Source organism: Uranotaenia lowii, chromosome 1 (assembly GCF_029784155.1).
Source record: "Uranotaenia lowii strain MFRU-FL chromosome 1, ASM2978415v1, whole genome shotgun sequence".
In the NCBI taxonomy this organism is placed as follows: Eukaryota; Metazoa; Arthropoda; class Insecta; order Diptera; family Culicidae; genus Uranotaenia; species Uranotaenia lowii.
The window spans coordinates 95,196,889-95,212,075 of NC_073691.1; the positions used below are offsets into that span (position 1 = coordinate 95,196,889).

The window sequence follows — 15,187 nt, forward strand, 5'->3', positions numbered from 1 at the left end:
TAGTACATTTTAAACATATTATGGGCTTGTATGCAGAGAAGGTTCGATAAACTATATTTCAATCGATGCATATATTTTACAAATTTTTGAATATTTCCCGGGATCCCGGGAATTCCCGGGAAACAGGTCACCAGATTTCCCGATTCCCGGGAACGAGAAAATGGCCGGGAAATGGACACTCTAACTGTAACGTTGATAAAGTCGCGAATGCCATAATGATGGTAAAACGACTATAATCGAAACAAAAAAAAAAAAAAGGATTACATGAAACATTAGTTTATTTTTTTTTTTCTGTGTGGAGATCTTTTATCTCGACCCTATGCGTCGGTCAATCGGTGCCGTAGCCTTAGGTAAGTAGATATGATACATATTTTCATTAAAGAAACCAACCAAACCAACTAGCATTTTTAAATCAGTGAATTAGAAAACGGTATTATTTACTATTTTGCTCGGTGAATGCGAAAAAAAGTAAAATTTACCGAGAAAGATGTGAGGAAAAAAAATCACCTCTGCTACTCGGAGAATTTTTCTTTTTTTTTTTAATTTTCCGTGTAGGGCATAAGCGCATGATGGCCGCACCAGACGAGATGGACACTTTAAGTTTTGACGAAATTGTGCGTTTTTGAAGCGTTTCTCGAAACACACCTCCTTTGAAAGCACCTTTCTTGTTGAATCGCATAGATAGGGTTGTCAGTTGTCACACGTCGTTTAATATATGTATACGTATAACGCAAATAATAAATTTACCCCGTACATAAGAGAATAATCGGATTTGTTAACACTTATTGTATTCAATTTTTCAGCAATCTGACTAGGTCTAGAATAAGGTTGCCAGAATTTTTTCCACTCCCATCCGGGCCTAGCAATTCCGGGCATTTTTTCAAAAAAAACCTGGCAAAATCCGGGCATGGATTTCAATTTTTCAAATCCAAAAACCGGGCAAAAACCGGGCAAAATTTAGGTGTTATTATATATAAAAGCAAAGAAAAAATGCAAAAAAAATTGAAATTAATTTTTTATTAATGTAATTGCAGACTTCCAAAAACTGTTTGGAACACTTAAATATTTAAAGGTTTATAAAAGTGAATCAGCGAAATTATTTGTAACAATCGTTGAAAATTTCCATACCGTTAATCGATTTTGCTGAAAGTTTATTAAAAAACTTTGATTTTTATTGGTTTCTTTGTGAAAATTGTTAAAAAATCCGGGCAATATCCGGACTTTTTTCACGATATCCGGGCAACCGGGCCGGACCGGACTTTCTCGAAATTTTGCATCAAATATCCGGGCAAACCCGGATAAAACCGGGCAATCTGGCAAGCTTAGTCTAGAATATGCAAGCCTGGAGCAAGCAAGCAAGCAGGCAAGCAAGCAAAACTTGTATTCTACGAACGCCGTCAAAATTCATTCCAGTTCTAGCTATTGGCCAAGGACAACTCATATCTAATATTTTTCCTCCCAGAAGTCACCGTTTAGTAGAACTCAATTTTCAGAATGGCTTCGGATCCGTTCGAGTGAAACACACTGACGTTGACATGAACGTACATTTATTTCAACATGTCTGTCATGAAAATTGTCAACTAGTACAATAAAAAATAATAAATTGGCTTCTAATATTGAATCTCGGTGTATATCGTTCTACGATACGCTCACGTTTCTAGCATCATCTTCTTCTGAATTGGTTGGGGCATATGTTTGTGCCAGTGTGGTTTTTGTTTCGATATTTCTCCTACACAAATAGTTACACATCATTGATTGTCACTGACTGACGTGACGAATATTTCTATCAACTAATAAAACGGATTTCCATCGACGAGGATGCGCGCAATTGATTTCACTACTATACCTAACGTATTTCTTTTTTTTTTGTTTGATGATGTTTCTTTTTTCTGTTGCAATAAATATATAATACTCTGCCCCGCCTCAATGACTAGATTTTCATCTTTGGTTTTTTGTTCATCTAAACTTTTTAACTTTTTCCATGTTTGCAGAGTTAAATGTCTAGTGAGATGCGAACTTTTCTTTTGTTTTGGGGTGGGGGGCTTTGCTCAACATTCATCTATAACTAGTAACAAGTCTATGGGTTTTTTTTGGTATTACAATACTCAACGTGACATTCTAAGAATCCTTTGCTAGATGATTATTTCTTTTTGGTTTTAATTGGCCGTTCATTTTTCACTGGTGGACTGAGTCATATTGGTGAATCATGGTTTGTATAAAAAAGCCTGAATTTAGTACTATCAAAAATGAAAAAAAAAATTTCTTGGTTACTACGAAAATAATTTTCAGTTAAAATGTGAATCTAAATCTCTGTTATCTTTGTTAGACTTGTTAATATCATTTCGCAAGTTATTTCTTTTTAATCGGGTACATTGTGAGCGATCAATTTTTCTTTCTAGTTAGAGCCTAAGTAGGTAAAAAAGCATGAGTGTATACTTCGAGAGTGTTCTTCTATGTTACAGTGTAACATTGTTACACTTTGTTTAATTTTTGAAACCTAAGGTTGTGCAAAGGTGTCATATTTCCAACTCGTTAGAGCAAGTTCACTGGTGTTGGGAAAAAGTGGTAGAAATTTTGACATTTTGAAAATTTTACCATGCAAAAATGTTTTCAAGATCTTAGGGCGTTGTATTTTTTTACAACACTGTTTCTATTTCAGCCGTATGATATAGAAATATTGCTATTTTTGCATCACAGCATGCGAAAATACAACACGTGTTGTTAAAAAACTAGAAGGCCACAGATCTTGAAAATGTTTTTACATGGCAAAATTTTCAAAATGTGCCGTAAGTGTCAAAATTTCTACCACTTTTACCCAACACCAGTGAACTTGCTCTTAGTGTATCGGTTGATTTAACGATTCCTAGACTTTGGACTTATGCACTTACATATTAACTCCGCTATATAATATTTAGTTAGAATCACAATGCTTATGTAAATAAGGATAAAAAATATTGTTTCTGGTACTACGCATGTTTTCTTGACCTCTACTCTACTACTTTTTCTCAATAAGAAATGCAATAATCTCTCTCTATTAATCTATTTAATATTTCAGATAGATTTTCATTCTTCTCCAAAAAGTAACTGAAAGCATCAAAGAGTGCCTTTTATAGTTCCAAACTTTGGATTCTTCATTTGAATGTGAAAGCTCATATATTTTCTATGAAAATAAAAAATCGACCAGTTTCGACCCAGTCCACCTCACGCTGTGGCCACCCTCTTATTTCAGGATATCACAAATAGTGGCCGTAGTACTAGTAATTGATATTTCTTGTAGTGAAGAATACTTTTTGAACGGAGACGAATTGATTGTCCTCTGCGGGGCCAACGGAATCGGAATGTCATCTGCCTTTTTGTCCGCCGCTGCTCGCTGATGATGGACGACACCGGACGAGGACTCCATCAGAAGGTTATCGTCGACTAGGAGGCCCAAATTGAAGAGTGACTTTGTGTTGCTGGGACCGGCCTTCGGTCGGGCCATGTCGTCTAGCGGATGTTTGATCCCGGTGTGTTTCGGTGAAGGTTGCTTTTCCTCTGAGAATGTCTTAGTTATCTTTATCTTTGGCTTTGTACTGTGGGATGAATAATGCCTGACGGCACTTTTGATATTGCAGGCAATCTTGGAGGGACCACTGCTGCCGCTGCTGCTAGTATTATTACTATTGGTACTACTACAATGTGCGATCGGTGGGGCAGGTGTATCAGCATGCGGGCCAGGGATTCCAGACGATGACGATGACACGGGTGATGATGGCGGAGGTTGAGGAGATGTCGATGGAGTTGCCGATGAGGTCGACGGTGTTGGATTCAGATAGACAAACTTCGGTTCGGCCGAGTTTAGCGGACCGGGTGTTAGATTAGACGTCGTCACATTCCCCGTTGGACTGTTTAATACTGAGTAACTCGAGAGCTTTGAATTCGAAGACCACAACGATTCAGACCTTAGCTTAATATCTGATTGTATATTATTGATGTCAGCCTTGCTAATCTCTAGAAACGTCTCCGACAGCTGCCGGTGCAGCAAAGGTTGTGCTGAGCCTGCCCCATTGATGGATGGCCGTCTGGAACCACAGGTCGATGGTGTCCGTGCCTGTATTTCATAGTGTATCTCAATTTTGGACTTTTGCTTTCGCCAAAAATTGTGAAACGATTTTCTTATAATCTTATTCTTTATCCCATACAACAACGCATTTACAAACGGAGATAACAGTAGTAAAGTTGCCGAGGTTTGTAAAACAATCTTTGGTATTGATAAATCAGTCTCTACATTTTGTTTTTCGCCTCCGCTCAACGCTCGATTTCCGCTAACCGCTTCGATGATATTGTTCCACAGGTTACAGATATAGAAAGGACAGTAGATAAAGATGATGGATCCCACCAATTGGAAAATGTTCGACACTGGACTGTGGGCGTGAATTTTAAGGCCAGCGGGATTTTGAATCGCACTGGTAAAGCTCGGTATAAAGAATGGATTTCGCTGGTGCGTGATTGTCAGTTGAGCTGATAGTGTTACTTCCAGTATTGCCGATGCGATACGGTGTCTCTGGTAGCGCGCGATCATGAGTACCTGAAAATGGAAGAGAATCACAAATGTCATTATTTCTCAAAAAAAAAAAAAAAAAAAACGCCAACCTATGGCTTCGAATGATGTTTTTCTTCATTTTTATTGTGGTAAACAAGTTTTTCTGTTAATTCTTTGGTTAAAAGTTCATTAAAACAACATTAACATATAAGGATGTATGGAAAACTAGCCTGTGCTTTTTGATAATACTGTACTCAGGCAAATTCTTATTATAATTTTCATAAGATGCGTTTTATGAACCGTAAAATTGTTATTCATAAGAATCTCATGAAATGCTTTGAGTTTTCATAAGAACAACTTACGACAAATAGAAGAAACGGCATTTTGAAAGTATAATGAACACATTGATTCATTTCATCAGTTTTTTCATCGTCTAACGAAGCACTCCCCGTGAAGTTTAAAGATTTCCTAAAGTGAAATGTGATTTTGATCTATTTAATGGTAAGTTTGAATTAATTTTTTTTCTTGTAAATTTGTTCATGCACTTTTCTGTTAATTTTCCAGTAAAATGACCGAGAAAGTGCGTTTTATTGTTATTTGTGACAACCCAACAAACACTTTTTGCTGCATAAACGCTGAAAAAATATTGTGGTTCAATTTCTAATCAGCAATCTGGCTGAAAGATGGCCTTAAAAATTCACTAATTCACGTGTCTTCAGCCTTTAATCATCTTGATCTGGAGAAGTTATTCAGCTAACGTCATTAAACGTCAATTGATGGATCAACTAAAAAAAAACAAACAAAAAATAATGATCAATGTCTGTCAGATGTTGGCACTCACTTTTCCCCTCTGTGTTGTTTTTTTTCGTTTCGTTTGCCGCAATACGCAGAACTAATCATGAAGTCTGCAGCGGGATGATAATTTGTTGATATTAAGCGAAGATTTTTTTTTAGGTATGTGTCAGAGAAATGTTCTTTTTTTTACAGCTTGGGGACCAAAAATCAAATTTTTGAGAAAATCTTCTCTTCATTTCAAAATAAAACTGAATAAGAAAAAAAGTCATTGAATAAGGAAAACAAAAATTCCCTCTCATTCCAATCAAGCCACCATCATGCAGGGCAGTTTTACCCAGAGCTGGGAAAAATTGACAGAGTTAAAGATGGCTACTGTTTTTTTCCAATCATCATCACTTCCCAAAACTCCAACTATGCACCAAGCCACAGTCAGCGATCATCAGTAGGCTGATAATCCTCTTTCTTTGATTCTCAATGAAAGCTAGCATAGTAAATATTCAATATCATTGGTTTCCATTGAGATGATAGCCTGCTAAAGTTTCGCTTCCATGCCGGTTGTTGATATTTATAGGTTGTTATTTCTCATCTAACCTGGCAACAGCGAAATCTCCATATTATTGTTATAAAGTCGAGCTGCTAACTGGATAGCGCATAAAACGACTGCAACATGTTTCAAAGAGCAAGGATTTTCCCGCCTTTTAATTTCCTATTCGATTTTAACGCACAGTCACGTGTGCATGAATGTAAACCCGAGTTTTACTAATAGTGTTTTCGTTTATCAGCAGTGGCAACCTAGTTATCCACGAGTTTTGCCCTAACTGCTGTTTTTGTGTTCGTTTATTAATTCAGAAGTCCACTAGAATTGCCCGAGGTTTGAACCTCAAGCAGGCGGTTGCAACCCGTAGAAGTTGTCAGTGTTGGGGGTAAGCATAAGGTTGACTACAGCAACCATATATTTGCATCGTCCCGGGTGACGATTCTGTTTGTTTATTCAGAGAAAGTTTTGCCCCGCGCCAGTGGAGAAAAACGAAAACGGCATAAATATCACGGTAACCATTTTCTGTGATAATTAATGACCGTAAAATGTCATTCACAGTTAAGAAAGTGGTTGGGTATGGGTCGAAGCTATCAACGAAAACGCTCTAGACTGATAAACCACATGTTATGATGGCATGCTTTGGGTTCAAGAAATGATGATGATTTCGATCTAGCTGGCATTTTCGTTAAATGTCAGTCGTTAACAGTCACCATTCCCAGCTCTGGTTTTACCACAGTTCACAGTCTGTCAAGTTCCAATGGTAACGAATGGTTGAACAAAGGCTGAAAAAGTGTTATGCAACTCTTCAACTCCTCCCGTTGGCTGCACTGAGACTTCTTTAAACGCTGAAACATGATTACATTTTGTCTTTATTCAACCAGTAAGCTGAAGCAGCAATCACGCTTTAGCTCAGCTTTTGTTCAGCAAATTGCCGTTCTAAAGCAGCCAAAATGTTTATTGGGATTTAATGTTTCCATAAGACCCTCTTAAATCAACATTAACCCTTCTACACAACATAGTACACAATATTGAAAATAGTTTTTCTCAGAAAGAATCATGTTTGGGAGCATTTCCAGACATAGAAGGAGCATTCGATATTGTCTCGTTTACATTATTGATGAATGCGGCACTTCTTCATGGAGTGCCTAGTGTCATAACTAACTGGATTAGCGCAATGCTAAGTAACAGGAATCTTCATTCGTCTTTAATAGACACGAATGCCACAAGGTGGTAAAGTGTCATAAATAAACCTAAAAAAAAAAAAAAAATTCGTCTTTAAGATAGGCTTCAATTACAAAAGCTAGCATACGTGGTCGCCCACAGGGAGGTGTACTATCGACTCTTTTGAGTAACCTAGTTGCAGACGGCTTGTCAACGACCGTGGAATACCTACCTACACTGTAAGCACAGACAAACAGACAGGACACTCTTAAGAAAATCTGGTCATTTCTTCGCAAAGCGATTACATTGCCATCTGTTGCTGACATTGCCTACCAGTATCGACATGGTAGAATAACCCATTGAAGGTAGCCATGAAATTTTTACATTCATTACTGAAACGTAAACAATCAGTTTGGATTTTTTTTTTCACTGAGCTGTTGCAATTATATGGTTTAAAAGGAAAATTTTATACTTTAAATTAGGATTAGGTTTCCAAAACTGACATAAATGACCTTATTCTTCCGGGTGGGAACAATCGATTGGTGAAAAAACGACGTAGGTGTTATTGATTGAAATCAGTTGTGTTCTAGTAAAACAGATTGCCCACCAGTGACAGCAACAATCAAACCAATGGAAGCCAGATAACTTACAAGATTCAGGATTTGAAATATCATTACCGCAAATGTTCCGGTTTTATAGAGAATGAATATCACATACAAAATATAAAACTTATTGAAAAAAGTTGATGTTTATTTAAAAAATGATTACACCACAGTTACTTTCTCAGTTCTCCTTTAGTTCCATAACAATTAAGTTGAATTCTTGAAACGTCCGGTGGTAATTTGTTATTCAGCTCGAAAACATACAAGATTCAGAAAGAACGAATATTTTCATGCTGAGCGCCGTAATGCGAGAGTTTTCTTATTAGGTCTTCCGTAAAACCTGGTCTTTTTATACATATTTGGCGGCCACATTTCCCGTAACTTTGACTTCCGGTATAGTTTCTATTGTATGGAATTCAATAACTGTCGTTTTCGAACCGTTGGAGTTAATAACAAAAATCTTGAAATCACAAAGCTTTCCAAAGCAAAACTGAATTAAAACAAATGAAAACCATAACATAAGTACCATGGAGATGCAAAAATTTTCAGCTACTATGATGATGAAAAATTTGATTTTTCATTTTAGTAATACCAGCGCCTCTGGTGTCGACATTGCCTAGCTTCATCAAATTTGAAGCAGTTTTGCGAAGAATGAAAACTGAGTGTCCCGTCTGTTTGTCTGTGCTGTAAGGTTTGTGCATAAGCACATTTTTTGACATATTGAAACAAGCTCTGCGCTCAGTTGAACGATGGTGTTCTCATGTAGAACTTTCAGTTAATCCTCTAAAAACTTATATTGTTTTATTTACTAAAAAATGTATCACCCGCGGGGTGCGCCCTCTGCTGTTTCATGGTTCCGAAATCATCGTGTCTGATCAAGTTGAATATTTGGGTGTCATTCTTGATTCCAAGTTAATCTGGTCAGATCACATCGAATTCAGAATCAAAAAAAGCATACATGGCCTTCGGACAATACCGACGTGCAATCGGGAAAAACTGGGTCTCAAACCCAAACATATTCACTGGATTTACACCACAATAGTAAGACCAACCCTGGCCTATGGGTGTCTAGTGTGGTGGCCGAAAGGAGAAGTTTCAATAGTTCGGACAAAACTAAATCACCTTCAAAGAATGTGTCTCTTAGGAATGTCCGGATCGTTCACAACAACTCCCACTGCAGCACTAAAAGCTCTGTTTTCTATCAAACCTCTACACTTGTTCCTAAAACAGGAAGCATTCTCATGTGCTTTTCGTCTACAGGCAGTTGGTCTCTGGCTGTCAGGAAATATCGAAAAACTTGGGTGGTTTTTGTTTCTTATTAAAATGAACTTAAAAAGTAAAACAAATTTAAGGTTTTATGATGGTTTCATAATGATTAGAAAGTGGAATAAGAATACCCCCAGTATGCCCCCATCATGTTTGTAAAATGCCGCTTGTGCGGGACACTATTGGATGTATGCGTAAACGGCACATTCCCCAGAGCATTCGTGGCATCTACGGTCAGTCACGACTCAGCAGTCGTCCACGTCAGTCGAGGTGTCCGCCCAAGGCACGAGTACCGCGCTTTGGGTGATCTCTGTTAGTAGCCATGTTGCACACCGCTATCCTAAAATAACAGATTAAATAGGATAAATATATGATTTTCATCAATCAAACTTTGAATCTAACCTCTGAATAATACCTTAAGAGAGAGTTGAAGATCTCAAAACAGATTTGATCTAGTTTATTAAGTTATTAAAAAGGAGAAACAAATAAATAAGAGCCAAAAAAAAAAAAAATCATAACAATGTTGTTGTAGCGGGACGAACAAACGACATACTAGCCACAATACAACGGAAGGGTGCGACTGATTTTAACCTAGGGTTTTTATCCGTCCCGCAAAACCGAGTCATGTCCCGCTTTTTTTTGTTGAATGTCCCGCTGCCCCGCTTTTTCCACATAATGTCCCGCTTTTTTTACACAGAAAACTTTTACAAAGTTGACTGACCAACACTGGAAAAAATCAAACTTCAGTCTCAATTTGAATTTTTCAAATATGTCTTTTTCTCAAAATAGTAGCATTTTCCATAGTTCATATAAAATATAAGACAATACTGAAAATCTCTAAAGTTCTTTGAATAACAGTTAGATTCTGAATCAGTTAAGTGTTCTTGGAGCACGTTCAACCAATAATGTATGAAGAAAATATTGTTTAAGTTGCTTCCATATAATTAAAGAATGATGAAGATTCTTGTTTTCGCCGGAATCTTAATTAAATTGTCTTATATCGTACACTATTTGTCCAAAGTAAATAAAGATGGAAGTTTTTCTGAGTTTTTAAATTTTAAAACAAATTACCAGATAAATTTATTATAAAATATTTTCTCTTAAATAACGTATTTATTCGCGAGAACCGTGGAAAACAACGGAGCATTTAAAAAAAACCTTGTAAATATAAGTCATATAAGAAAAACTGAGCGAAATCAATCTGCTTTAAAAAAAACATTGGTGTACCTTTTATGAACAACTTTGGTTGATGGTAAACGTATAAGTTTGGCTACACAATTAACACTATACGTACCGGAGGCGGTCAAATGACGGTTTTTAAACTTTGAAGGGTGATTACGCCTAATATATTTTTTTTTTCGAAAATTTAACGACAGGACTATTTTTATTTTCAAAATGCAAGTATTTTTGCGTTTTTAAATTTTTTCTAAGTGTTGTGGTTTTCGAATAACGCATGTGGTATACCTATTCATACCGCGAGCGGTCAAATGACGGTTTACACTGTTTTCGCTAAAACTTTCTTGTTTCTCAACCAATTTCTTTAAAATTTATAGTTTTGAAAAGCCTATAATATGACTCAAATATGTTTCTCAGACAGTTTTCAGCTACAATCAATAATTTCAAAGTTATTTTAAGTCCAACAAATTTTTTATGAAAAAACATGCTTCAGGAAAATTGCTATAAATCAGTTATTTAGTGCTCGAAAAAAATTTCACTTAGTGCCTGAGAAAGCTGAAGTTAGAAGCTATATGCTGCACATACGGAAATTTTTATCAATTTTTTTTTAAGATCATGGCCACAAAAAATGTAAAAAAGTTGTGTAAAACCCGTACTTTTCAATCAATCAACCGCCAAAGCTGTTCCTGTTACAGTAGAGAAAATTTAAAAAGTGAATTGGAAAGGGGACGTAATTTGTCACATTTTGGCATCTTTAGATTTTGTGAAATACAAAATTCATAATTTATGACGACTTTTCAAAGGTAGCTGTTTTTCGAACTTTTTATCAATTTGGATTTTCTGAGACAATTCCTACACCTAAGCTCAGCTTTGCACTGGATTTTGAGTACTTTAACGTGAGGTTTAGGCGATAAAATTATATGCAAAAGAAAGCTAATTTCATACCGGTTCTAGTGGTGTAACTGCATTGGCGGTGCAATGCTTAGCAAAAATATGATAAAAAAACAGTGAAGTAGTTTCTGAATTTTGAGAAGCAGCACAAATTCTTGCTTAGCAGACAGGCGCAGTGGGTGGTAATATCTTAAAGCTATTTTGCACACGAAGACGGATGAAAGGAAACGAAAAAACAAACGAGCATTCGCTTAAATTTTCTGGTTTTACTTTTAGAAATATATTTATTATATTTTTGTCAAGCATGTAGTTACACCACTAGAACCGGTATAAAATTTTCTTTCTTTTGCATATAATTTTTTTGCCAAAACCTTACGATAACATACTCAAAATCCAGTGCAAAGCTGAATTTAGGTGTAGGAATTGTATCAAAAATCCGAATTGATGAAATGTTTGAAAAACAGCTACCTTTGAAAATTCGTCATAAATTATGTATTTCGTATTTTACAAAATCTAAAGATGCCAAAATGTGACAAATTGCGTCAACTTTCCAATTCATTTTTTGAAATTTTTCTACTGTAACAGGAACAGCTTTGGCGGTTGGTTGATTGAAAAGTACGGGTTTTACACAACTTTTTTACATTTTTTGTGGCCATGATCTTAAAAAAAAATTGATAAAAATTTCCGTATGTGCAGCATATAGCTTCTAACTTCAGCTTTCTCAGGCACTAAGTGAAATTTTTTTCGAGCACTAAATAACTGATTTATAGCAATTTTCCTGAAGCATGTTTTTTCAAAAAAAATTTGTTGGACTTAAAATAACTTTGAAATTATTGATTGTAGCTGAAAACTGTCTGAGAAACATATTTGAGTCACATTATAGGCTTTTCAAAACTATAAGTTTTAAAGAAATCGGTTGAGAAACAAGAAAGTTTTAGCGAAAACAGCGTAAACCGTCATTTGACCGCTCGCGGTATGAATAGGTATAAACAAAGTGCCGGTATGTTTAGTGTTAAGCATTTTTAAGAATTTATTGAATGTCCCGCTTTTTTCGTGAAATGTCCCGCTATTTTCTGAAAGTATCTGGCAAGCCTAGTATTACCTGTTTACCACCGAAATGTTTCAAACTGTTTCAGTTTGAGAGCCGAACTTCTCTCATTGTGTAGGTAATTTATTCTAGTTACTTTCGAACGGGGTATCATGCAACAGCACGGTTAGATGCAACGTTTGTATACCACAACACTTATTAAATGTTTACTTTAAAATAATAGAATAGAGTTATCATTCATAGATTCACATATTATGCTCACATCGCAGTAGTAGTAGTTTCTTAAAGTTTTTGATTCTCATAGAAAATTTAAAAAATCGACCAATAGATATACAAATTTCAACTTTTTTCAATGCCGTAAAAAACTTTACCCATTATAACGGATTGACTTAATGATATCACCTTCAAACTTTATATTGCTTTTACTATCCTAAACCAATACTGTTGATGTTTAAAAATTGTTCGGTCAGTTACCAAACTTTTTTAAGTAAATATTTTCATAATTCAGCTATCACTCTGGGCTAAAGTGCATCCAAACGAAAGTTAAAGATTCACCTTTTAATCTGGTTTCCATAAGCTGGAATGTGATTGTTTTGCATCACGCGTTTGTTAATTTCAAAATATCATCCATCAAAACATAAATTTTTTATGATTTCGGCTCGTATATTTTTTTGTAGTATTTTTACCCCTAAATGTATGCAGCTCCCTTATGTTTTTTCTTTGATTAACTTGCCGCGATGAATTATTTTTTGTTTTCATCGACTTTTCGGCGATAATTAAAACGAAAATATTTGCCAGTTGGTCCAAATGTTTCGAGCTTCTTTTGGCGTTTCGATCCTCCTCAGTGGACCTTTAAAATAAATTTATTAATTGTATAATTTTCCATTTTACAAGAACTAATTATCTTACTTTATCTAGCGATCGTCGTACTGTTATTAGCTGTATGTTGTTTGTTTTTGATGTTATGTTTGCATTGATCTGTCAGTGTCTTGATCCTTGGTAAAATGGAGTTGTATGCTGATTTGAAATTAATTGAATCTTTCTGTTTGTTAACAGAAAACATGTTTTTTCTATAAAAACATTTTTGATGGAAAAAATGTAAAATTTAATTCAAAATTTGTTGCAAATTACCGCTTTTTCGTAGTAGGGTGAAATTCGCATGTTTCTGTAAATTTAAAAATAACCGATGAAACAAATAATTTTTCTGACTACGTCAATTTGATGTCCCATCAACCTTAAAAATTTTAATGTACAAGCGATATGTTTATCTGTGAACATTAAGTTTTTAGAAGCCATTGAAGTTTGAAAAGTGTTGCATTATGCCGGCATTCAAGGGCTGATTATTTTTAGCTGTCTGTCGAATTGGAAGATAACATAGTTTGAATAGTTATTTTAATCGGTAAAAACGTCGAACAATATATGTTCACTTAAAATAATATAAAATCGGATATTATTTCAAATATACCGTACGACAATTTGACGCTTCCTGCTTTGTTAATGCTACAAGTGCTTTGAAAGTTCTCCCAAATGCGGCCTTCAGTTTGTGAAATTGGCTCATTTTCTTAACCTTCTTCATCATCAGAATTCTTCTGTTTTCAAACTAGAGTTTTTATGTTTCAAATTCTCATGTTGGTTATGCGTAAAACAACTGACGCCACATAAACAACACTCGTGAGAAAAACGAATTATTTTACAACCTTCGTTACCTGAGTAAGAGAATTAGGTTAGTGCTGTCATAAATTATCAAAACGTAGAGTGTAATTTAACATTCGTCCAATGATATCACTGATTGTAATCCGACACATCTAGCATTGTAGCTGTTGATGAAGGAAAAAGATACAAATTTTTCTTCCCACTTTTGAATTGCAAAAATTTATGACCCCAATGCTGTGATTGGCATAACAAATTTATGCTGCTCCCCAGAAAGAAACATAAAGGAACTGTGTATGATGTATCCACTGCTTGTAGTTTTCGACACTTACATACCTTCATATTACATCCAAAAATGAGTATGATTGGAAGAAATATGGTGAACGCCGTCAGGCTGGTGCTGTAGACGAGTGATCCGGTGGTCCTGAAATCGGGCAGACAGTACTCGTAGCGCGCATCGTAATGATACGGAGCCACCCGGAGTAGCTGCGGAAAGCCAAACAGGATTGAGACGATCCATCCACAGCCGAGGCCGATCAATACCTGCAAAAGAAAGCGGAAAGCATTGCCAGAGAAGAAAAACCGGAGGGAAAAACATACTGATGAGGTGAACATTTTTCGTGAACATCTTCTGAATGAGCTGGCTGGCTGGCTTGTCCGGGATTTTCGGTGCGTGCAAGGTGATTTGGTTTTACAATGAGAAGAATGTTGGGCTTCCACAATGGGCTAGAAGAGTCAACTTGTGACTGATTTACATCTTACCTTTGTTTCAAGATCAATAATATCAAGAATTAAAAAAGCTTTAAATAAAAAAAGAAAAAAGAGAGTAATACAACTCCTTCTGCAAAAATTAGGGTGTTTACACCGAGGTCACCTTTGAACTGAAGATGTCTGAAAATCAAATAAGTACGTCGTAAAGTCAGGAAGGAACAGTCAGAAAAATTGGTTTAAGGAGGTTTAGGCATTCGAAACGAGTGCATTTTTGGTGGCTCCAGAGAGCAAAAACCTTATTCCACTAGTCCTCGATTGAGGAATGAATTCAAAATAAAACTCAATGATCGCTTGATTTTCAGAACGATTTTCATAAACGATAGTATGATCCTCAACAGGACAAAAGTTCCTCAAAGATTATTTATTTTTAAGAAAAAAGCAAATATTTTGTCACAAAATTCTTGCAACCCATTGTGGAAGTGCGCCACTTCGGCCGCGTTATGAAGAATGAAAGAAATGGGAAGCCGCCGGGTTGGGCTGATGAGGAGCAATAATTACATCGACAGCTCGAGAGGGCGCGTGTGTGTATGACCGTGTGCGTGTGTGTATGCGTTTGATGTGTAGCTAACAAGACGACGATGTAATCATAACCGTAATAATTAAGATGAATTGGGTGGAATAGACGTGGGAACGGCCAAAGAAGGGGATGAAACATAAACGGGAAACGAGATTAGCATCATAAATGTATGCATAAAAAGAGTTGAAATCTGGCGTCGTGCCATGCAAAAGTTAATGTAGTTCTTGAGAAGCCATGAAATTGTTTTTGT

General features: G+C 36.0%; 1 protein-coding gene across 3 annotated transcripts in view; it reads right to left on the reverse strand.

The window, feature by feature from the left end:
* Nucleotides 1-1,919: 1,919 nt before the first annotated feature.
* The window catches only part of LOC129740438 (alpha-1A adrenergic receptor-like), a 271,287-nt gene continuing 258,019 nt past the window's right edge, over nucleotides 1,920-15,187 (reverse strand). For all 3 annotated transcript variants that reach the window (XM_055732112.1, XM_055732110.1, XM_055732111.1), the window contains 2 exons: nucleotides 13,986-14,192; nucleotides 1,920-4,567 (listed from right to left, as the gene is read on the reverse strand). In XM_055732112.1, the coding sequence (XP_055588087.1) occupies nucleotides 3,221-4,567; nucleotides 13,986-14,192 (1,554 nt within the window). In that variant the 3' untranslated portion in view covers nucleotides 1,920-3,220. The remainder of the gene's footprint in view (nucleotides 4,568-13,985; nucleotides 14,193-15,187) is intronic.